Here is a 24,943-nt window from a genome sequence, read left to right on the forward strand (position 1 = left end):
TAGCAGTTTTAGAATTTCTATTTTCAATGTTTATATATCTTAGATATATTTATAATAATCTAATTTGCATAAGATTAGATTTCAGTTTTTAAGAGAACAATATTTTTCCAGATTTACCAGTTAATAGTTTAACATGGAGCTGTTCATAAGAACAGTATAATCATTTTATCTGACAGAACTTAAAGCATCATTAAACTCTATCAAGATAAGCTACCTGTTATCAATGCAACTGAAGAATCTGTGCTTACGGTTAAACTTTATTCAGTGGAAACCCACAAATGTCCAAGTCATAGTGCTTTCTGCAGTTTCCACAGTGCAAGGAACAAGTTTATCGAATTTGGCTGCAAGACAACTGAAATTTTAAATGGTTTCTTTAATTAAGTTGAAGAACTAGACAGAGAGGATGAAGGTTGGGGAAGCCAGCTGTACAGTAAGTTTTTTAAAGTGGGCACAAATTTCACCATGTGAACAAGGCATATGGGCAAGTGCAGTAGAAAAGACAGGGAGACACTCCTAGCATGGAGAGCAGTCTCTGGACAGTAGTGTCAGGCACGTCTTAGGGGTAAGTAAAAGAAAAGGTGAATCTGGAAAGTACTAACTACTGTTCACAGCTAAGAATAAATGTCAGGGGAGGGAGGCACAAAAGAAGAGAACAGAGTTCAAGTGAGTTCCTATAGACAGTATCTGGAGAGAACTGAAAGCAGTTATGTCTAGGACAAGGCACAGAGATGTTTGTAAAAGATTTCTAACGAAATTTTGGTTAACATCAATATTTTCAGGAAAAAAAAGTTAACAATCATCTTGCAGGGTCTTTGAGCTACGAATCAACCTGGGAGGAAGGCAGTGACTAGCACTAGGTGATTGCTCAACTAAAGATTCCTTTAGCTCCATGAGTCTAGTAATCACATATTTATACATATAAGGATCTAGTGTCACTCTTACATCTTATTAAATAGACAAAAAGAACTTAAGGGATGTAAAATGTTCAAGAATAGGTCACCAACTGGAATACTGGAAGGCTCATAAAATAGCGTAGCTGATACACAATGTTTACTACATGTTTGGGGATATGCATAATAACTTTTCAGTGGGAAAGAAATTAGAATGAAATATGGGAGGAAATTCTGGGACTCTAGTGCCCAAGGAGACGGGGGGGGGGATAAAAGAACAATGGTATACTGGCTTTCAAAAAGTATCAAGTAGATATATGGGGATTAAACTTACACAGTGAAAAGAGGGACTAATTTGATAGCTTTAATACTTTTTTAAAGTTTACAATATTGCATACAGTGAAAAGAGAATGAATGTGTGAAGCAAAATGGTGGTAATAATTTCTTAAGATCATGAATAATAAGTATCCTAAACTGAAGAACATGAAAACATAATCATTGTCTATATCCAAATGCAAAGTTCTAATATTCTATAAATTAAGTCATGGAAAATGGTTAAGATCTTGTCTCTTTTTCAAGTAGCCAAAATAATTTGTTCACAGAACACATCTATTAGAAAGAACTGTTTTAATATCATCTTTAACATTAAAAAACAAATGAAACAATTCAGTAAGGATCCTTCCATTGTTCTTTATACAGATTTAAATGCTGTCAGGTAATTTGTCATATTTATAATCAATAACCTTCTAATCATTGAGGTTAGAAATTACAGTATTTACTGAGCTAAACTCTCACAAAGTAAGGCACAACTACATGATCACACATAGTAAACACAATACAAACAACGAACCCAAAAACTAAATGAAAAAATACTCATGCAAAAGTATATACAGAAGCTATGACCTCATGATCCAGTTTGAAGAAGTACAGGATGCCATACAAATGACTGCATCATGTCACAGTAAGCTCACTTCTACATGAAAAGAACTTAGTGATTTCCAATTCCATTATACAATTTTACATAAATTTAGTAAGTGTATGCACAATATTCACATCTGCAACAATAACAAACTGATCATTAAAATTCAGGCAAAGGGCAATTAAGACATGGTAATGTGTGGCACATTATAATTACAGAATATCATTCATCAAGCTCATGTCTCGGAATAGTAAATGGATGGTGCATTTAAATCTTATGGATCAAATCATCCACCATTTTATAGCCAAAGTGCATTAAAAAAAAAACTGCTATAGTCAAACAGGTCGTGAATATCAAAATATATAATCAGAATTTGCTTTCCACTTAAAAGCTAAATATTTTTATGCAAATGCAAGGTTAAAAAAAAGTGACTTTAAAGATCTCAAAACTATATAAAATAATCATAAACACTTTTTAAAGAGATGGGAAAATAACAAATTTGGCAGTTACTATTTAACATTACTGTAAGGAAACTATTAAAGTAGCTAATTCCACTTTAAGAGGTAGTTGAACAAAATGTTATTTGTATACTGTATTGAGGTTTTGTGTTTGTTTCCTGCTTTCTTTCTTTCTTCAAAAGAAACAAATCCTATGCCAGCAGCATTGTCTTCTTTCTGTTAAAAATACTTTATTGTACACTAACCAGCAAGACTGGATTTTTAACTCACATTTCTATGCTGAGGTTTGCAGTTCACTAAGACTTGATGCCAATGTTCCGCACCAGAACTAAGAACTGCCAGCTCTGTCTCACTGACAAAATGATAGTACCAGCAAACACCTAAAATGTAGAGCCAATAGGAACCCAAAAGAGGACTATTTAATCAGAGGGGAAAACAACACCAAGGTTCAGTTTCAAAACACATTCAGCTGGTAAGTTACTAGCAAAACTGTTTGGTTTCACTTATTTTATCCATATAGTAGCCAATGGTAGATAGACTATTTGCAATCTATGAAACGAGATGAGACAAAAATGAGAAAAATAGCTCAACCATGGTTTTATTTATTTTCTTCACAATGTTTTTGTGAATGTGTGTAGGAACTGGGGTAGGGGGCAGAATACAGTGCATCCCAGGAGAAGAAGCAAAGAAACATTCTCACCCAGAATTCTCCTAAAGTTCTACTGCCTTAAAACTAACAAAAAAATGGTGGTGCTGTGGGTTTTGCTAACAAGTTCATTAAGTTACTTGAATGTAAAAGTATAAACTTAATACTATTTGAAAGCACTTATGATATAAAAATCCATGAATAGCTCTGTTTATATTACCCAAGTATTATTTTGATAGAAATTGCATTTATTTATTACATATGCTCAAAGATGTATGTTTATCTAAGTCCAGAAATTTAATTAATGTCCTTAACAGCTACTGCCAACAGGGTTTACTTTTAAAATAATTAAACCAGTATGTGGCAATCATTTTACCTATGTTCTAGATATTATGTAAATGTGACTGTTTCATTTCAGTGTGATATTTGAAAGCAAGTGTATATTATGTTATTATAAATGAAATATTAACTCTCATCCTCTGCTATTAAGTGAATGCAGTGAATGAATGTATTACTTTAAAGTTTCTTTTCTAGAAAGATAAATTAAAATTAATAAATGCTGCTTTTAGATGTTTTCCAGTTTTCAAAGTAATAAGACTATGAAATATTAAAATTCAATTTCACTGTTCACCATACGAGTAGGTTCTTAATTATCCTTAAGGTGCTTGGCAAATCTGTTTCAGTGTTCACTGTAACATGAGGGCTCCTAAATACATCTTTCTTAGGTGATACACTAGTCTCTAGCTGTTACTTAAAGATAATGTCAAGCATATTTTTTGCAGATAACATTTCCAGTTAATATAGAACTCTAACCTAGAACCATTTTAAGAGTAAGTCATTTTTAACAATTTTCTAAAATTCTTTGCTGTTAGGTAAAATTAAAATATAAAATAGAATATTTTATCTTTTCTATCACTTTACATTTTGTTTTCAAGGATAAGACTATAGCAATGTCTAACTTTAAGACCCATATTGATAAAAACAATTACAGTGAAGCTGAGCTATGCTTGGGAAGATCAAACCAAGTAAAAGAAAAGAGGCAGATCTTTTAAAAATACAAACTCAGATTCCTGGAGATGCAGACAAAGGTAAGAGTATTAAGGTTATAACATGAAGGCTAATCTCAGAAGATTTCTCATTAACAAGAAAGTAAGAATTAGACCACTATACAATTTCTATTCTTCCTCCTCCAACTGAGAAAGTAAGAGGTTTTAAAGGAATTTTAATGGACAGTATGTGGAAGTTTAAAACTGAGATAAAAGAGACACAAAGAAAAAGAAAAATTAACCCTAATCTTTGAAACATAACCCTGGGGTTCCCACAAAGTAAGCAAACTGATTTTATAGAGGGTTTTATAAAATGTACTGAGGAATTTAATCAATACTGTTAAAACAAAAGCCATATTTGAACTGATGATTAATATATACTTTAACATAAACTATATTTAGAACACCCAAGTAGTAAATTTGTAACAAAACAGTATAATTGAGCTACACACCTATATAGAAAAGAAAAAGAAAGTGTTACAGTCCTGTGCATGATTCCACAGAGAGAATATTTAATATAACTAATGTTATTGTGCAACAAAAGCAAGTGATAACATCATTCATGTTCACTTTTGTACATACAATTTGGGAGAAAGAAGTAAGCTATGGAATTGTATTCATCATTTGTGAACAATGAAATTATATTTAAAAAAATACATTGCTATTTTCTGTCCAAAGTTTATTTACATTTCATTGACTAAGTCGGAGTTGGCATGAAAGCTATCTCAGGGGTTAAATGGAAAAAGGTAATGAAGATGAATCCAAGCCTCACAAAAATAGAAGACTTTTACTTGATATTGATAACATTCCAAAATATACGAACTCTAATTTGGTCTAGAATTGCAGCCGAAGTCCAAATCAAACAGTCCCAAGACCTCTCCTAAGCACACGTGTTGAAAATCTGGCGTAGCGTAACACAGTTGTATGCCATGGCGACCCGTTACCCTTGCAAGTCATTGAAACATGAATCACAGACGCGCACGGGCTTCTTGGAGGAAGGCGTTAAGGCATTCTTGGCTGAACACTCAGCACAGAAGATGTTTCCACACTGTCGGCAATGATGCTACAGATGACAAAAATCAAACAATTTCAAGCTTAAAAACTGTACCAAAAGCATCACAGAATTAGATGAATATTACAAACTAAACAGTATACTAGTAGTATACAGGTACGCCAACTTTCCAGTGGTTACTCTAATATTTAATGACACAATATTTCAAGACATAAACTTCAACCTCTTGTTGCATTCGATTTGAACACTCCCTATATATAAATATCATGCTAAACATTTTATGTGACTCTTACCATGAAATTCTCAAGGATCCAAGAAGGCACTGTGAAGTGTTAAAGCATCCCTAGCAAATGTGAAACTATTCTAATTTACCAACGATCTCAGGGATGCCTTCAGCCGGAATTTTAAAATGATGGTATTATTTAAAATAGATTTCTTGAATACTCTCTGCCTTTTTCTTCCTTCCAAAGCACCTAAAGTTGACTAAAACACATGAGTTTATTATCTACACACTGGTTCAGAAAACAGCTGTCCCCGAATAGGAAAAGTCATTTACAGAAAAGAAACGACTGAGTTGAAAACACATATGCTAACTAGGAACTAGACTGCATGAAGTTTACTTCTTATACATAGATGGAAACTAAAATTTACCTCTAAGTAGAAATTTTTTTTTAAAAACCTGTCAAATGCAGAACAATTTTGCCAGTTAAAGACTGGTGACTGAGGAATCAGAAACGCAACCTGGGAACAGAACCACTCACCCGTCTCACTGTGACTGAAAAGCACTTCCCGCAGGCCATGCAGTTTTGTACTTCGTTGTCCTCAGCCCATTTTCTATTCAGTGCTTGTGTGTGCTTGATCTGTTTAAAAAAAAAAGTTTCAACAAATTACACAACATTTTAAAGAATAATGGATTTCTACTAAGATGTCAGATATTTATAAAATTTTACCTAGATGCAACACTGAATAAAAATTTAAAACACAGAAATATCGTAACTTGTTCAATTTCCATTTGTCAAAAATAGTAGCATTTATAAATCTCAATAACAAAGGAAAGCTAACTAAGATTTAATTCCTAAGATGTGTTAGTAATTTCTAGCCTTTGATGATTTCCCCTCCATTCTAACTCTAAGAAGTGTTTCTCCCGGATTCTGAGAACACAGACTGCTGCTTCTTCCAACGCACACTGACTTGGTATTCTTGAAATTTCTAATTCTTTCCCTGTACAGACAGCTTATGAATGACATGGCTCTCAAACTAATCTCTGTGACCCTGAAACAAACGAGAGGCTCTGTTGGTTTTATTTTACTGTTTTTGATTTGCAGTTGCATAATGAAGAACTTTGCAGATGCCAGGCAATGGCTCTTTAACTACACCACTATCCCTGGAGGTTTTCCTTAAAAGGTGAAAATATGCTTTTTACTAAGAGGTCAGTTTTAGAGTATGAAACCGCCTTGAGTCACCAGGGGACTGACCTGCAGGGACTGGTTCTCCCTGCCCAGCTCCTGCACCGCTGCAGTCGTGTTATCCAGCTTTCTTTGCAACTCTAACACTTTGGTCTGAAGTTTTTCTATTTCACCTTCTCCTTTAAGACATCTGGAATAAACAGTGAAAAAATTCATTTTTAAATAAATCATAAAGACCCTCTGGGAAACAACTAAATGAACATTAGTAATTTTAAATATACATTAATTTCCATACATTACTTTAAGGGTCAAATTTGAGATGGTTATTTAAATATGCACTGAAATTACCTATTTTCTCTTCTAAAAATGTGGAGTATGACAAATCTTTATCCCTTATAACAAAAATAAACTGACTTTACTAAACAATTACCTTTCTAGCAGTGCTCTCCTTTCATCCTGATTATTCTGAACCGTGGCTTCTAAGACTGCAATTTCACCCCGTAAGTCATCCGTTTGCTTCTCAAGTTCGCTAACTCTCCGTTGACTGGACTGCCACTCCTTCTTTACAGTGCCCAAGTTTTCATTCAATGCTGTAATCTGCATGGTAAGTTTGGCCTCATTTTCTTCATGTTTCTTCATTCCTGCTTCCTTTTCTTTTATTTCCGAATGCTGAGAAAAGAAAGAGTAGAAAGAAAACCTATTACAAAAGTAGTGTGAAATAAATGAGTTAATTATTGAATTTGAAATATCAGAATATCAGAATAATTATTGAACTTAAAATATCAGAATATACTGCTTCTTTAAGAAAAGAGACAGGGAAATGTTTCATTGTGCCCTAATAAAACCAGTTCCTCACGAGCTGTCTAATTTGAATGGGCACCAATACATCGCTTCAATAACACTGAAGTGATGGTCCGGGGATTGCAGGATACCCTAGAGATAAAACTGGCATTTCTTATGTCTTTCACTACATTCTTTAATCTCTCTATGAAGCTGCTGAAGAACAATACAAGGCCTTTGAGTCACTGAACTAAAAAAGGGAAGTTTTCAACTAAAACATTCAGCCATCAAGTTATCTGGGACTATTTGGAGTTAATTCAATAAAGGAAAGCCAGATGCTTCCCCCTTGGCATACACAACTCAGGGAAGGAAAAGCAGACTTTTGTTGCTGTAATTCCAAACTGAAATTTCCATTCCCCTTCACCAGCATTCACTTGGACCAAACAAATGAGCTTAACATGATTAGATTTTATGTGATTTATCTCAGTCTATCTGATCATGGGTTTATTTGGGTCCAGCAATAAAAATGTTTTAAAATTATATTTTAATTGAATCTTCACTTGTGTAAGTCAAAATACGATTACAGAATACTTCTCATCACACTTCAGCTATTTAAGCAAATCAGGTTTTCTTTCTTTAGAATTAAAATGTTAAAAAAGCATTCCAGCTGTAACTTCTAGGTAGAAAAAAGCTTTCTGATTTAAAGAAGACTGATTTAAACCGCTGTTATGAAACCCTGCACTGACCATTTGAGCTTCCTTCTCACTAAACTCCTTCTTGAGGTCATCTTCTTCCTTCTTCAGCTGCTCTTTCAGCGTCTGCTGGTTTCTCTTCTCCTGCTCAAGAGTCGCCTTCAGGGAATCTACTTTCCCTTGAAGTTCTAACTTCTGTTGAATCAAAAGCTGTTTGGAATCCTTGAGATTTGTTATCTCCTATTGAAAAGGCCAAGATACAAATTATCCTTAATGGTAAATATTTCAAAAAGTAGCTGAAGTTCATGCAATTTACACATCAAAGAATTCGATCCTTGTGTGAGTCTCCAAATTCAGGAAACAAGAGGTTAAAAAGTACATCTATTTATTTCCCGCTCGGTTAGCATTTAATCCCAGTGATATGTGGGGTGCACATGTTTTGATTCTACTAACAATATATGGAAAAAAATCTCTACTCCCTTCTTTTCCCTTTCTCCCTTAACAAGCATTCGGCAGTCATCATTTTGGTATCAGACACTGTGTTATGTACTGAGGATATAGGGCATATGTGTGTGTGTATTCGCTGCTCTCAGGAACTCACATTCCAGAGGAACAGAAGGACAGGACATAATAAATTATGATGCAAAATGTTAGGTACAATGATAGATATAAAAGGTCTGAGCACTTTCAAGAGAGAATCTAGTTTTTTTTCTGAGAAAATAACATTTTTTAAAGCAAATGATAAAAAGTCTTCAATTGATGTCTTATAATTGATACAGTACAAAAATATTGAAAAAAGCAGAATATCTTTAAAATGTTAAATTTTTACATACCTACAGGCATAATTTTCTAAAGAACATCAATCTTTATTACCATTTTGATGAAATCTAAACTCTTACTTTGCTTTATTTAGTAATCTGAAAACAAAAGTAGCATTGCTTCAATGTGCGTATAGATACGTCGAATAGTATTCTGGCAAAACTATTCGTTAAAAACAATTGGCCTAGCATAGAGCATGTTCCCTATCAATCTCTTCACAATATATGTTTAAAGGACAATGATACAGCATAAAAGGGAAGAAAATGATTTATCTTAACATACCTTTATACTTTCTTGTTTGTGGGACTTCAGTTCTTCAGTTAATTTAGTGATTTCTTTTTCTTGTCTACACTTAATTTCCTCTATCTCTGCCAATTTAGATTTTTCGTTCAGTAGTTCTTTTTCTTTCATTGACTGTGGAGAAATAATGACTTATTAAACAATAATTTTAAAGCTGTTGAAAATAAAAGCAATGCACATACTAACTAAGTGCTTTGACCTGATGATCTTTAAGTCTGGCACTCTAAAACTCAGAATTTAAATCAGAAAAACAAACACACCTTTTCTTTTTGCGTATCTTGTAATGCTTTACTCTGTTCTTTCAACTGTTGCTCTTTCTTTGCCGACTCCTGCTCCCAAGCAGCTTTGGCAGTCTTTAGTTCTTGAATCAATTTATTTTGGTTTCCAATTTGATTTCTGTTTGAAATCAAGTCTTCTTGTGCTAGAGAAAGCTTCTCTTCTACAGACTTAAAAAAAATTCCTAATTACTCTATGTCATTTTAAGCAAATTTCAACAAAAAACCCAGCTAATATAAGTATTACAGAAAGTAAGACACCGTAACGTATCATTTAACAATGAGGACAAGTGCCAGGCATCGCCGTTTGCTCGTTTTGTCATCTGAACATCACACAGTGAACTTACCCAAAGCCAGATGGCCCATCTACTCCACACCTGCTGCAGACCTGTGCAGCGTATTACTGTACTGAATACTATTGGGAGCTATAAGACAATGCTAAGTACTGCGGTCAACACACCTAAACATACAAAAGGTCCAGGAAAAATCTAGGAAACTGGAGTTGCTCACTTCCATGATAATTTTTGAGACCACTATTGCCTATGCAGTCTGTCACCAACTGAAACATGTGGCACATAACTGTATTATATAAAGACAGTACGTTATGCCTTTCAGTAACTCATGCAGAAAAATGCTGGAACAATAACTCCTATGCCTATGTAGAAATATTAATGATACAAAATATTTAGAAATATTAATTCTAAAACTTCTAGAGGTAATCTAAAACTTTATTGAGTGCTCATCACACTTTTAACACTAGCAAGGTGTTGCGAGGAATGTTATATCAGTATAAGCCATATCTGATACACTCTGAAAACATATGGAGAAAAGAGATCAGGAGATATAAAACAAAACAATTCTAAAAGAGACACAGTAAAAAATAAATAAAAGACACAATATATGTGTGTGTATATGCATATATACATATAGCATGCTCTATGATATGCCTTGTCATGCTACAACTTTAAAAAATAAGTTTATTCCTTACCAGTAACTCAATTTAGAATTATTTCTGATATAAATTAAATTTTTAAATGGCTATCAGTAGAACACTAAACCCCTTCAAGCTTATTTTTTTTTTCACCTAAAGTTATCTAGTTCGTTATCAACCAGACAACTGTTTACTGTGTACACTGCTAAGGCATAACAGGAGAGTATAAGATGGCCCTTAACCTACAGGAGTAAGCTCAGTAAGCTACAAACCAGGATAATCATGTAAACAGAAACTGCACAGGTGGTAGAATACCTATGTGCCAAATGCACAGGAAACAATGAGTGCAGTACCCTCTGTGGAGTATGGTTTACAGAAGGCTCCAGAATACCTGAGAACTGACCTGTGTGTCACAAAGGGTGAGAGCAATTTTACATGAACAGAGTAACACTTGCGAAGCCTGGTTGTTACCGTTTAAATATGAAGGTTCTCATAAGGACTATGCACTAAAGGCTGGCTGCCAGCTGACAAGCTCTTGAAAACGGACTGCATCATGAGCGTTCCAACCCCATCAGTGGATTGGCCCACTGACAGATCCATACTGTGCAGGCATTACTGCGAGATGACGGAAACAGGAGACGGGGCCAACTTGAAGGGACCAGGTCACAGGACATGACCGTGGGGTCTGTATTGTGTTCTCAGTGCCTTCTTCTAGGTCTTTCCCCATCTCTGCTGACTGCCTACCGTTAGATAAAGAGACTTCCTCTACCACACCTTTTAACTATGATATTTCTGTTTTGTCACTCACCTAAAAAGAATGGAGTCAGCTGACCCTGAATTGGAACCTCTCAAACTTGAGCCAAAGTAAATCTTTCCCCCTTTAAATTGTTATCTCAGGTGCTTTGTCAGAGCAATGAAATGCTGAATAACACATTAATTAGTCTATTGGTCTATGGCAACCACTGCTAGTTTAACTGTGGTCCTAATCTAATATTAAAGAATACCAAGGCTTACTACAGCCTTAGTATCCTAATACTAAACAATAGTATCCTAATATTCCACAATAATTCTAAATGGTCCAAAAAAACATGGTTTATAAATTTTTAAACTCACAGCCTATATGATTAGTTCTTAATGGTCAAACTTAAATTGGACTGCTTCATGAAGTCCTTCTCGAAGCTGACTGCAGGAACTGCTCTTTCTTGCCTCTGAACACCCATCTATGCTGTCCATGGTGCACTGCCATGCATTTTAGGTGTTCTTTTTATATTTCTTACTATAGACTGCTGCTTTACCTTTCTTGTTGTAGATGCTAACTTTGTTCAGCGTTATCTTCCTTTGGGTAACCTCCCTCTTCTAGCCCATGCTTTTGCTGGAATTACCATTAAAGTATTCATTCCCATTGCAATAGAAGTGTATCCCTGAGTGAACTACCAACTTTGACACCGATTTCTCCCATCACATTACAGCACTCCAGCAAAAGAGAAGTTTCACAGTGTTTTGGGTTAGCCATCATTTTTTGTCTATTCAGCAAGCATTCTCATTCTTCTTTCAAAATAAAACCTCTAAAATTTTAGTTATTACTTTTTCTTGATGTCTGATAAAATGGCATGAGATGTGGTATTAGACTATAAAGATTTATATTTAGTTCCAACTTACTACCCTAGAATTTTCACATCACTGAGTATAAAATCTGGGGACCGGGGGTGTAGCTCAGAAGCACAAATGCCTGCCTGGCAGGCTCAAGGTCATGAGTTCAATCCCCGACATCAAAAACAAACAAACAAACAAAAAAACAAAAAACCAAACAAACAATCTGACTTGTACCTTTTCTTAACAACAAAGACCAGCACAGAATATAACAAACATGGAATATTCAGTCAATAAAGTATTTCATAAATGCTCCAGCAGATGGGGCTAAAGCACAGAGCAGATAGGCTGCCTTCCATCTCACTAGTGTCCAAGTGTAAGCTCAATGTCCATCCAGAGCAGGCAGGCTTGGCTTAGTAGGCATCAGTTTAGAGACGCTTCTCAATCTCTGCTTCTCTTTTATAAGTAACATATAACGTCACTGCCACTAAAGAAAAATAATGGTTGATGACTATCTCTTATTTTGGTCTATAAATGCCATTTAAACTTCTTAGAATTTAGACTTTTTAAAAAAATTAATTTACTAAGTAGCTCATAGACATCTCATTTTAGAAGCATTAATACAGAATTTATAAAAAGTTTATTTTGTAAAAAAAAATCATCTAGTGGACTGGTGGTGAATGAAAGTACAGAAGGCTCTAAATAAGAACAAAGATCTAACCATGGTTCTATTATTGGATAGCACTGGGTCTATCCTCACCTGTCAAAGTTGGCTGTCAAATTATGGTAGCCATTGTTGATTTCCTATTGTCTGGTTTTGAAGACTCACAATGATTTCATTCTTTTGTTTTTATTGATTTACACTATTTTTTTTATTGCATGTAAAGGTATGGACAACTATTTTGAGGAAAACAAGAGACATTATGTTAGCCACTATTGATTTCCTCTTGTCTTGTTTTGAAATCTTGAGTTTACATTGTTCTGTTCTGATCTGCTTTGCTCTGCATTGTTTTATTTTATTCTCTTTGGAAAAAAAGCAAGCAAGCAAGCAGGCTGCCAAAAACAGGGCTTACCTGAGGCCTCTTGGTTATAAAATGCTACGCCAACCTGTCCCTCTGCTTTCTCTTCTTGTTCATGTTTACATTTGAATTATTTTTTCATGTATGAAATTATTAGTGTACAATAGAACTAAAGGTGAAAAATTATTGTTGACTTAGTGAAAGTTCACTTAAGAACTGTAAGTCCTATTTCTAGCTTAAACTTTGGGTAAATGATGTATCAGTATGAAAAGAGTGATTTCTAGAGGACCATTACCATCAATCAGTACAATTCAGCTTTTCTATCATGAAAATATCCTTCAAATTTACCCATGTTTTGCAATCCTTACTGTTATTACCAGCCCAAACCATCACCATTTTGCACCTGGACTACATAAAGTGTCCTCTACATTCTTCCATGTGCCCACACACCACTGCTTCCTCCAGAGCCAGCCCTTTGCCTGAAATACAAATCTCAGGAGCACCCTTCCATGGTTCCTCACTGCCTTTCGGTTAAGTCCAGATTCCTCCACAAGTGTGAAGGAAATGATAATTTAACACCACTTAAATGCTGAGTGTATTTCTTATAAATATGGTTTCCTATTTTTCCTGCTAATTTTAACCTTCTTTTATCTCTCTGTACAGTATGTTACAGTGTACACTACTATTGGCACTATGAAACTGTTTACCCAATTTTCATACTTCTTTGTCAAATTATCATTAACTCCCTCGCTTCCCTTGCAGCTTACTATGCATTCGGCCCCTTTATTTGACCTCTGTCCCTCATTAATCTCTTCTTTCCATGTTCTTTAACGTTAATCCTAGTGCTAACCAAATGAATCAGATTCTGATTACTCAAATTTATGAAGAGAGATTATGTCTTAACTAATCTCCTCCTCCTCCTCAATCCAAGCTTCTTTACACCACTCTAGGTGGTTTCCTAAGAGTTTTCTTCCTTTTGTCTCTCTGGCAAGACTCTTCACTTTTTCCTCAAATATAAAATTCAGCTGCCTTTACTCCTGCAGCCTAACTTCCATACAGAGACCAGCATCCACCAAGGCCACTGTGCCCTCTTTTGCCCACTCCCATGGAGGCAACTTTTCTCCAAAGCGCCCCAGAGCAAAATGATCTTGCTTGATACGCTCTGCACAAACTGCACACATGCTTCAGGACCTTGGCAAGTACTATATCCTTCATAAAACCATCCCTGAAAGAGCCTATGAAAAAAATACATACATTGTGTTTATAAAACATTTTAATATTGTGATTCTCAGTAGAATTCATCAATAGTATACCTTACAATAAACAAAAATCCCAAACACAAGAAAGAGACAGAAAGCATGGTATTTCACCTCTGCGAGGCGGGCAGGGAAGGGGGCAAGGACTGGCTGGATCTTTTGTGAGAAAACATCAATATTCCATTGCCTTAAAGAATGGATACCTTAATGTTATATTAACAATAGCTTAACCTTTTTCCATACCCATCATTTAATGTGATGGTTTATCTAATCAATAGTGTAACCCAAAGCAAAATTTCTATACATTGTTAGATAATTAAAGTTAACTGAATTTCAGATATAATCTCCTAATTTTAATCAGCAGGCCTTCCAGGAATGTTGGGAAGTTGACATATTTTGAAAACTAAGTCAGTACTGTCTGACAAGTCACAATACGTGGTTTATTTAAAACTCCTTAATTCTAACAATTGCCCAATTTTGAGATTATTTTCAAATAAAGACATCAAAATCCCTTGATAAGTTAATGATGTAACAATTAACACATGCACCAAATTACAGAGATAACATTTGCCCAAATTTTTGTACATCAGTATTTTCTTACAATAAAAAACACTTTTTTAAAAAAAATATGCTAATCCAAAAGTAACAATTTAGTACTAAAAATATCATACATCACAAAAATACCATTCCCTTGTCCATAAGGGCACAAACAAATCATTTAAGGAATGTCTACAAACAACTTGCTGAGTTTATGTGACATAGTACAGCTTACTTTACCTTAAGATCTTGCCTTGTGGCTAAAAGTTCAGATTCCTTCCCGTAGAAGTCAGATTGAAGCTGTTTTAGATTCTCCTGGGATGTCTCACAGGTATTCTGTAACTCTGCTATCTTCTCTTTCTCTGCTGCGAGCTCCTGGGCTGCTTGCACTGACTGCTGCTGTAGTTTATTCTCAAGCTCTGCCTGAAACATATATTGTTTATTTAAAACAACATGCATATAAAAACCCAGTTACAGATACAAAATGAAATTCACACAACTAAGAAGATTCTGAAAACAAGCTGAAGTACTTTTATGCCCTAAAATTCCACTTTGATAGTTACTTGCTTTATACTTAAAGTGAAAGAATTACAAAATTCAACACACCTCAATTTTAACTATAAAATGCAAAACCAAGTGAAGAAAATAAAAAGCTCTTCTCTGGAAAGTGCCAGGTACAAAGTTTCAGGAGATAGACGCTAACGATAGTCTGATGGCAGATGAAGCATTGGGTGTCTCAGAAGACATATTTTAAGCCTAAACTAAGAGAAACTTCATGAAAGAAATTAAGACGTCATTAGTATGTTGTGTTGACATAGACAGCTTGTACTCTTGGAAGTTTAAGAATACCCCATGAAGTTTATTAATAACAAGATAAGCAAAAAGTCTCACAAAGGTCCAAACTTTTCTACATTCTACATTTCCTTAGTTTTCAAGATTTGGAAGACACATAGACATTATGATATAGTTAAAATATATGAAAAACAAGCAGGCAATGTGGTGGCACTTGGGAGGCTGAGGCAAGAGGACTGCCATGAATTTGACACCAGCCTGGACTACGTAGTGAGTTTCAAAGCCAGTCTAGACTACATAGTAAGACCTTGTCTCAAAACAAATCAAGAGAGAGAGAGACAGAGAGAGAGAGACAGAGACAGAGAGAGAGAGAGAGAGAGAGAGAGAGACAGAGCAGAGAGAGAGAGAGAGAGAGAGAGACAGAGAGAGAGAGAGAGAAGCACAGCATAGCACAGCACTTACATGGGCTTTAAACTAAACACACTACCTGTCACAGAAGTGGAGAGTAGAATAATGGCCACCAGAGTTAGGAAGGGTAAGGATATAACGGGTAAAAACAGGCTGGATAAGGGAAGCAAACTACAACTAGACAGGAGGAATAAATTCCAGCGCTTCATAATACCACAGAGGGACTCTAGTTTACAATAGTTTATTATATATTTTATAAAAAACTAGAGGAGTTTGAAATTTCCCAACATGAAGACATGACAAATGTTTAAGCAGACAGGAATGCTAATTGCTCTGTGATCATTAAATCTTGCATACATGTGCACAATTACTACACTATACCTCATCTATACTGTATTATAATTACTGTATCAATTAAAACTTTTAAAAATGAAATAAACACTAGTCCAGTGAAACTGCTATTGAGTTTCAAATACTTTGTTACTGAGTTTCAAATCTTATATTGTACACACACTCCTTCAAAGATCTCAACTAGGGCCAGTTTTAAGCATTTCTTACAAACAGTTCTAAAATTTATCTCTAGTTGAACAATAAACCGATACCTATTTCAAGCAGAACACTTAAATTTCTGGCAGCAACCCTATACATTAAAGAGCTGCTACTTTTGCCAATAAATGACATCACCAACTATCTACATGCTTTGCACAGGGTGGCTACATCTTGGCTAGGCTGGAATCTTCACCAGTGATCTATCGAATGTTTGCTAATACTGACACAGATTCTGGTGCTGTCTCCCTGGGAAAGCAGCATGGCTTTGTCACACTGGGAACAACAGTGTCTCCAGACCTAAGCTGAGTGAGCACCTGAGCTCATGTGAGACTTCTCTTCTGATCATGGCTTTCCCTTTTTCTGAATTTCACTGGCCCAGTCTTTCCGTTCAGAGGTTAGTCTGGTAGCTAGCATCTCGGTCACCTCTTAGGAGGGCATGCAAGCTGACCTCAGTGAGTGCCACAAAGCTCTCCAGGAAGGCTGCATCTTCACACTTCCAGTTTCCATTCTGTTTTCATACTTGTTTTCTCATTTAGTTATAAGCTATTTGAGATTAGGAAGTCATATCCTACAACAGGGCAATCCCAGAAAATACTGACTATGGACCCAACACTTCCGAACACTGTCCTCAGTGTCAAGAAGTATGCCCCTGATTTTGGCACCTAGGTACTTGTACAAAAATGAACTACCAACAAGAACACTGTCTCTAAATCTCCATTCTTTGAGAATCACCTACTAAACCTGAATGAAATCTTAATTTTAATGACTATTATAATGTCAAGGGAAAGTGCAATAGTTATATATTTTTTAGTTAAATTATGATGCTATAAAAATGAATTTCTTCATAAACACATGGAAATTAAGTAACACTCTGCTGACCAATGAATGGGTCACAGAAGAAATCAGACAATTTTTACAACACAACAATACAATGTGCCAGAACTTACTTAACAGAATAAAAGCAGTCTTAAGAGGAAAATTTGTAGTAGTAAATACCCATGTCAGGAAAACAGAGCAGATGTATATAAATAACTTAATATCGAACCTCAAACTTCTAGAAAAAGAAGAGCAGGCTAAGCCAAAAGCTCATACGAGGGAGGAAATGATAAAGATCGGAGCAGAAATTAACATATAGGAGACTAAAAACAACACAAAAAAATCAGTGAATCAGAGTTGGTTCTTTGAAAGATTAAATAAAATTGACAAGCCCTTAGCCAACTTTATCAAGAAAAAAAAAGAAATAACTCAAACACACTCAATTAGGAATGAAAAGAGTAAAATTACAACAGACCCTGCATAAATTCAGATCATCTACAGCTACTTTGAAAACCTGAACTCTAATAAAATGGAAAATACAGAAAAAATGGACAAATTCCTAGATACATACAAAATACCAAACTTGAATCAAGAAGATATAAAAATCCTAAGTAATCCAATGTCAAAACATGAAATTGAAAATGTAAATAAAAACCTGTCAGCAAGGAACAGCCCAGACCCTGATGGATTCACTGTTGAATTCTACAAGAAATTTAGAGAAGACCTAACCCTACTTCTCAAACTCTTTAATGAAACTGAAAGGGAAGCAATACTCCCAGATTCATTCCTTGAAGCAAGCATTCTCCTGATACCAAAACCAGAGGAGAACTCAACTAAGAAAGACAATTACAGGCCAATTTCCCTAATAAATGTAGATGCATTTAGTGGAGTTTTGGGGGTCTTCTATGTAGTATGTCATGTCATTAGATCAATAAGCTACCAGCAAGCTCAACACTGCAAATCATCAAGATTATACACCATGAGCAAGTGGGATTCATCCCAGGGATGCAGGGATCGTTTACCATATGTAAATCAGTAAGTGCAACACACATTAACAGAGTCAAGGACAAAAATCACTTGATCATCTCAATAGATGCTGAAAAATGACAAGTCAAAAATCCATCCATGATAAAAACTCTACAGAAAATTGGAATAGATGGTCTTAATCTCAATCTGATAAAAGCCATCTATGACAAACCAACAGCCAACATTATACTAAATGGACAAAAGCTGAAAGCTTTGTCTCTAAAATCAGGAACAAGACAAGGACGTCTACTGTTTCCACTCTTACTCAACATAGTGCTGGAAACTTTAGCCAGAGCCATTAGACAAGAGAAAGAAATAAAGAAAGGAAAGGAAGAAGTTAAACTATTGTTAGTTGCAGATGACATGACACTACATAGAAGACCCCAAAAACTCCTCTACCAATTTTTTTGGTAGAGTTAAAAAGCAAATTCAATAGCACAGCTGGATACAAAGTCTACACTCAAAAATCAATAGCCTTCCTGTATACAAATAATAAACTCACTGAGAGAGAAATTAGGGAAACAACAATTTTCACAAAAGCATCCAAAAAATGAAATACATAGGAATCAATCTAATGAAGAATGTAAGACTTCTATATTGAAAACTACAGTATTCTGAAAAAGGAGACTGAAGACAATATTAGAAAATGAAGAGGTATCCTGTGCTCTTGGGTAGGAAGCATCAACATTGTGAAAACGGCCATACTCTGAAAACTATTATACAGATTCAATGCAATCTCAATCAAAATTTCAATAGTATATCCCACAGAATTAGAGAAAACAATCCTAAAAGTCATCTGGAATCAGAAGGGACCTAAAATAGCAAGGGCAATTCTGGGCAACAAAGACAAGATAGGAGCATCACAATCCCTGACTTGAAATTACCCTACAAAGCTACTGTAATAAAAACAGTACTAGAAAAAAATATCCAAACATCAGTGGAACAGATTAGAAGAAGCAGAAACAACTTCAGACACAATGAGCCACCTTATCTTTGACAAAGATGCCAAACACATTCACTGGAAGAAAGATAGCCTCTTCAATAACCTTGTGCTGGAAAAACTGGCTCTATACATGCCAAAAATTAAAACTAGACCCATATCTTTCACCATGCACTAAGCTAAAATCAGAATGGATCAAAGATCTTAACTTAAAACTGAACATTAAATGTGCTGGAAGACAGAGTGGGTAAAACTCTTGAAGAGATTGGTGTAGGCAAAGACCCTGATTGCACAGGAATTATCACAAAGAATCAAAAACTGGGATCTCAACCTACTGAAAAGCCTTTGCACAGCAAGAGAAACCAACCACAGAGTGAAGAGACAACCCATAATGTGGGAGAAAATGTTTTCCAGCTGTTCCTCAAAGGATTAGTATCAAGAACATATAAAGAACTCGAAAAAAAGACAGTCTTCCCAGATTTAAAGACCCAGCCCAAAAATGGACATCTGAGATGAACACACACTTCTCAAGTGAAGAAATACAAACAGCAAATAAATTTGTGAAAAAATGTTCAACATCACTGGTGACTTGAGAGATGCAAATTAAAACAACACTAAGATTCCATCTCACCTCAGAAAGAACAGCTATCATAAAGAAATCAACCAATAACAAATGCTGGAAGAGCTATAGGGAAAAAAGAATCTTTTTCCACTGTTGGTGGGAGTGTAGACTGGTACAACACTATAGATATCAGTGTGGAGATTTCTCAAAAAACTAAGACTAGAGATCCTATTCAACCAAGCTATTCCTCTTCCAAGTAAAAAAAAAAAAAAAAAAAAAAAAAAACACCACACCACAGTGATATATGTGCACCCATATTTACAGCAGCACAGTTTGTAATAGCTAGATCTTGGAAACAACCTAAATGCCTATTGACCGAGGACTGGATAAAACATGGTATTTTAATGCAATAGAGTACTACTCAGCTATAAACAAGGATAAACTGGAGACTTTTATAGGTAAATGCATGCAACTTAAGATCTTACGCATAAGCAAAATAAGTAAGGCACACCTGTAAACATTGTCTCAGTAATTGAGAAGCTGAAATATGTATATGTGCATGAGTATACTGATATGCAGATACATATATATGTATATAAAAAAGATAGTTAAGATAGTTACACTGCTTTCTCCAAGTTCACTGAAGAGAAAGATTTGTGCTGATATTGTTCAAACAATTGAATGCAGATGTCTTGTGCTCTGGGTGAATGATTTGCAGGCAACAATGAGCAATACATGTACCACTGCTGCCCCCCAACTGACATGTTTGAAATTTCAGGGTTTTTTTTTTTTCTTTTTTTCTCTTTGAAATAAAATGGATTTGAAAAAAAAATGAAGTTCTTGGAAATATTTGTATGTGAAGATATCAAAGTGTGTGACATAATACGCATTATGATAATTACATCCTGGTTTTTTATTATACATAACACACAGTCAATTCTTGCTTATGTTATTAGGAAACTATGCCTTTGTAATACAGAATAATAGTTATAAAACACTGATCAACATACAAGGTGTACTGATGTTTTTCTAATTTGAATTTCTTTTACTCTAGTAGTTTGAATAAATTATGCATTTAATAGATTAGAAACCATTCTGATGCAGCTAAAAATATCAAATACAGTAAAAGCAATGTGACTCTACTAGTGGCCGTGATAGTGTATGCCTATAAACCTAGCAGTCAGATGCTGAGGCAGAAGGACTGTTACAGGCTTGAGGCCAGCCTGGATTATACAGTGAGTTCAAAATCAGCCCAAACTATTTAGGGAGGCCCTGTTGAATGAGTGAGAGAGAGAGAGAGAGAGAGAGAGAGGAGAGAGGAGAGAGAGGAGAGAGAGAGGAGAGAGAGAGAGAGAGAGAGAGAGAGAGAGAGAGAGAGGAGAGAGGAGAGAGAGGAGAGAAAGAGAGTGAAACAGAGAAATCTGACACTACTGAATTTTTAAAATATATACTACTTTGTGATGTTTGTTATTTTTCCCTTAATAAGAATCATTTGTTTTGAATTCCTTTAAAATTTTTCTAGTACACTACATATACTGCTTGAATAACTGCCTTAACATGAAATATTATTTAAATGTTATTTCATGAAAATGTACTTTCATTTTATTATACAAACCATTAGTACCATAAATTTAAGAGTTCCCCGACAACAAAGTTGTGGTGGAGAGAAATTCAGGTTTGCGAAGACTGCAGATCGGTAAGTAGCAAGTTAAACAACCTCTCTGAGAAAAACAGCTCAGATGCTAGAATTTACCACATCGGAGAAGACTGGATAAAAGGAGAGGGATTCTCATGACCCAGGAAGAAACTAAGGGAAAAAAAAAGAATGAAAAAGAAAAACATGGACCAAGGCTGGAACCAGACACTCTCTGACCCAAGCCAGTCCAACTCACGGTCGTGGCACTCTCACTGGAGCCGGTCAGAATCACGGTCATGGCACCCTCACTGGAGCTGAGGTTGCCCTCAAGTCGGGTGTTGGTGAGTGCAACAGAGAACAGAGCCAGTGTGGAGACCTGCACTAACCCGCAGTGACTGTTTGGAATTTGGTTCTCCCGTGAGACGGGGGTGACCGAATGGATGACATACTGGAATCAGGCAGGACAGGCCTGAACAAGGAACGGCAGTGACTTCAGTTGGCTGCTTCCTGCCCAGAGCAGATTGGTGGGATCTGGTTGGGCTGGGTCATGCCCCTGGCCAGGACCCAATTGCCAGGAACGAAATTTTCTCCAAAGATGTCCCGAACTGATTACATCTGCACAGCACACACTGAAGGCCCCCACTGGTTGACTGGCTCAGAGGGGAGGGGCCGGCTACACTGCTCCTGCTTGCACCTCAGTGACCAACAGCAAACTGGAAAGGGCAGAGATCCCAAGCCAACATGGTTCAGAAGAACCATAACCAATAGGGAAAGGGGCTGGGAGCTCCACCATATACCTGTATGGAAGAAACCAGAAACATGACAAGACAAAGAAACAACAAAAAGCCTGCAGCCCCCAACCCAGGGAAAATATGTCCAGGAGAGGTAAATACAGAAGATATCAAGAGCAGCAAACATGCAATATCAGACACAGCATCAACTGACATAAAGAAATATCTTTGTGACATTATAGACGAACTCAAAGCTGAAATTCTAATACAAGTAAAGCAAGATATAAGAAGATCAATAAAATAAATGCTAAGCACCTCTCAACAAGACACAGATGGAAGAAAGGAGGAACACAGAAAAAGGAAAGAAACCTTTGATGAAGAATATAAAAAAATAGAATACATGCAACAGATTCAAAGAGATTACTAGGAAATTAAAAACTCCATTGTAAGCTGGCAAAACTGCCTGAAAGAAACTAAAGATAGATTAATAAAACTTGAAGATAGGTTTGCATTGCGTGATCATGAAAAGAAAGATTTCTTAAAAATAACAAGGAACCAGAAAGCAACAATACAAAGGCTAGAAGAAGACAAGAGAATCTATAACTTAATAACAAATGTGAGTGAAGAATCAGGGGTAAACACAAAGGAAATACAAAGACTATTTGCAGAAATAATTAAGGAAAACTCCCCAAGCATAGGAAAAGGAAATGATATTCAGATGTATGAGACATACAGAACTTCAGCCAGCTACAACCAAAACAGATTTATACCCAGACATATAATAATCAAGATCCCAGAAATCCATCACAAGACAGAATATTAAAAGCCATCAAAGAAAAGAAACAGATCACCTATAAAGGAAAACCCATCAAAATCACAACAGACTTTTCAACACAAACCATCAAATCAAGAAGAGCTTGGAGCAAAGTATTCCAAGCCCTAAAAGAAAATAACCTCCAACTCAAGATTGATGTACCCTGTAAAATTAATAGAGAAACAAGATGCTTCCATAACAAAGAGGAACCGTGGGAGTTAGTAACCACCAATCCAACCCTACAAAAAATACTGAAGGACATTCTAGAGAAAGGAAAAAAAAAAAAAAAAAAAAAAAACACCAGGATTTCAGGAATAGTAGCAGAGAGGCATTGGAATGAAGGAGAAAAGTAGAAAACCAATGGCAGAAAAATAGCATAGCAGAAATGAAGCAGAGAAGGTTGACTATAATCTCTAACATAGATGGCTTTGATACACTAACAAAAAGAAACACAGGCAGAGTAGATCAGAAGATAGGGTCCATGGAGATGCTCTGTATAGGAAACATAATTAACCTGAAAGAGGATTTATGGACCAAAACTCAAATATGAGAAAACAATACTCTATGCAACAGAGAACCAGAGAGAAATAGGGGCAGCTCGTCCAGCAGCTGCAGACAGATTGGAAAGACATGACACTTTTGTGCAGTGAAGAATCACTCAGCTATAAGGAAGGAAAACCTTGAGGCTTTAGTAGGTAAATGAATACAACTTAAGATCAAGCCGAGGGGTAAAAAAGCTCAGAACCACTTAGCTAAATAGCGAGTTGCCCCCCTAATCTAAAAACTAAAGGAACTAGTGGGACCTAACATGTACAATACACCCTATGAAAGCGAAAGGGGAGGAACTGTCTACAAAGGAAGGCAGAGGACATTGTTAATAGTGTATCAGGATTTAAAATCCACATTATTCTCATCGCTCTGTTTAGTTTGATTGTATTCTGTCAGTCTGTCTACTTGTATTAGATTTGAGGGCACAGACAGCTATTCCAAAAATAGCAGGATATATTACAGTAACCATCTTTAATTTTCTTTTTTCATTTCGTGTTTTTCTAGGAATTTGTTTTGTCCTGTTTTGTTTCTCCCTCTAACTTAATTTGATACTTACACTGTCTTATTATGACTGATCTTATTTGCATCTGGTTTATTAGATTGCTGTTTTGTCTTGACTGATTTTATTTGAATCTGTTATGATTGATAATATCAAGTCTGAGAGTATAGGCAACTACACTGAAGATGACAAGATTCACTAGGATACCCAATCTGCTTTGACTATTACCTACTTTTGAAGTCTTATAATGCCTCCAACGTTTTGTTTTTATTAATACTGTTATGTACTGACTGATATGTTCAATTTTACTATGCCTGATGATATAGACAGTTCTACTGAAGATAACAAGAAACATCATAGTAACCATTGTAGATCACCTTGTATTGTGGTTTTATATGTCTTTTTTTGTTTTGTATTTTTCAAGGAATTTGTTTTGTTGTTTTGTTTTTCCCTCTAATACAGAAAGGATATATTTACATGTAGAGACATGCATGCGTAGAACTTCTACACAGTTTGAGAAATGATTATAAAGCATGAAGAAATAAACAACTACTTTGAAGAAAAGAGACACTACAGCACCCAGTGCTGATTCTATAGCGTCATGATGTGAAAGCTAGAAATACTATTATTCTTTGTTCAGGGTGATCTTAGTCTGTTTTGTTTTGTTTAATTTCAACATACGTGAAGGTATGGACAGCTATTGTGAAGAGAATGAATGACATTACAACAGCCATTGTTGACTTCCTTATTGTCTGGTCTTGAAGACCTAAAATGCCTTCCTCATCCTGTTCTGATCAGTTTTATACTATGTTGTTTTGTATGAAATCACTGTATGTGAAAATATGAACAACTACTTGGAAGAAAACAAGAGACAATATGATAAACGGTGAAGATCTCTGGCTCCCTTGCTTTGAAAATCTGTGTCTCTTACATTGTTTTCTTATGTTCTGTTTTGTTCTTTTTTGTTATGTTTAATTTTACCCTCTTTAAAATAAAATTTTTAAAAAATTCAGGTTTGCATAATCACATGATCAACATAAATTAG

The 24,943-nt window shown here is 35.5% G+C and overlaps 1 protein-coding gene across 4 annotated transcripts in view; it reads right to left on the bottom strand.

Annotated features, from left to right (window-relative positions):
- Positions 1–1,500: 1,500 nt before the first annotated feature.
- The window catches only part of Eea1 (early endosome antigen 1), a 131,242-nt gene continuing 107,799 nt past the window's right edge, over positions 1,501–24,943 (bottom strand). For all 4 annotated transcript variants that reach the window (XM_063255293.1, XM_063255291.1, XM_063255292.1 and 1 more), the window contains 8 exons: positions 14,817–14,999; positions 9,229–9,414; positions 8,951–9,082; positions 7,904–8,089; positions 6,808–7,046; positions 6,447–6,567; positions 5,733–5,831; positions 1,501–5,022 (listed from right to left, as the gene is read on the bottom strand). In XM_063255293.1, the coding sequence (XP_063111363.1) occupies positions 4,900–5,022; positions 5,733–5,831; positions 6,447–6,567; positions 6,808–7,046; positions 7,904–8,089; positions 8,951–9,082; positions 9,229–9,414; positions 14,817–14,999 (1,269 nt within the window). In that variant the 3' untranslated portion in view covers positions 1,501–4,899. The remainder of the gene's footprint in view (positions 5,023–5,732; positions 5,832–6,446; positions 6,568–6,807; positions 7,047–7,903; positions 8,090–8,950; positions 9,083–9,228; positions 9,415–14,816; positions 15,000–24,943) is intronic.

This window comes from Cavia porcellus, unplaced genomic scaffold, assembly GCF_034190915.1.
Source record: "Cavia porcellus strain 051 isolate PalLab524CR breed Dunkin Hartley unplaced genomic scaffold, mCavPor4.1 scaffold_8, whole genome shotgun sequence".
In the NCBI taxonomy this organism is placed as follows: Eukaryota; Metazoa; Chordata; class Mammalia; order Rodentia; family Caviidae; genus Cavia; species Cavia porcellus.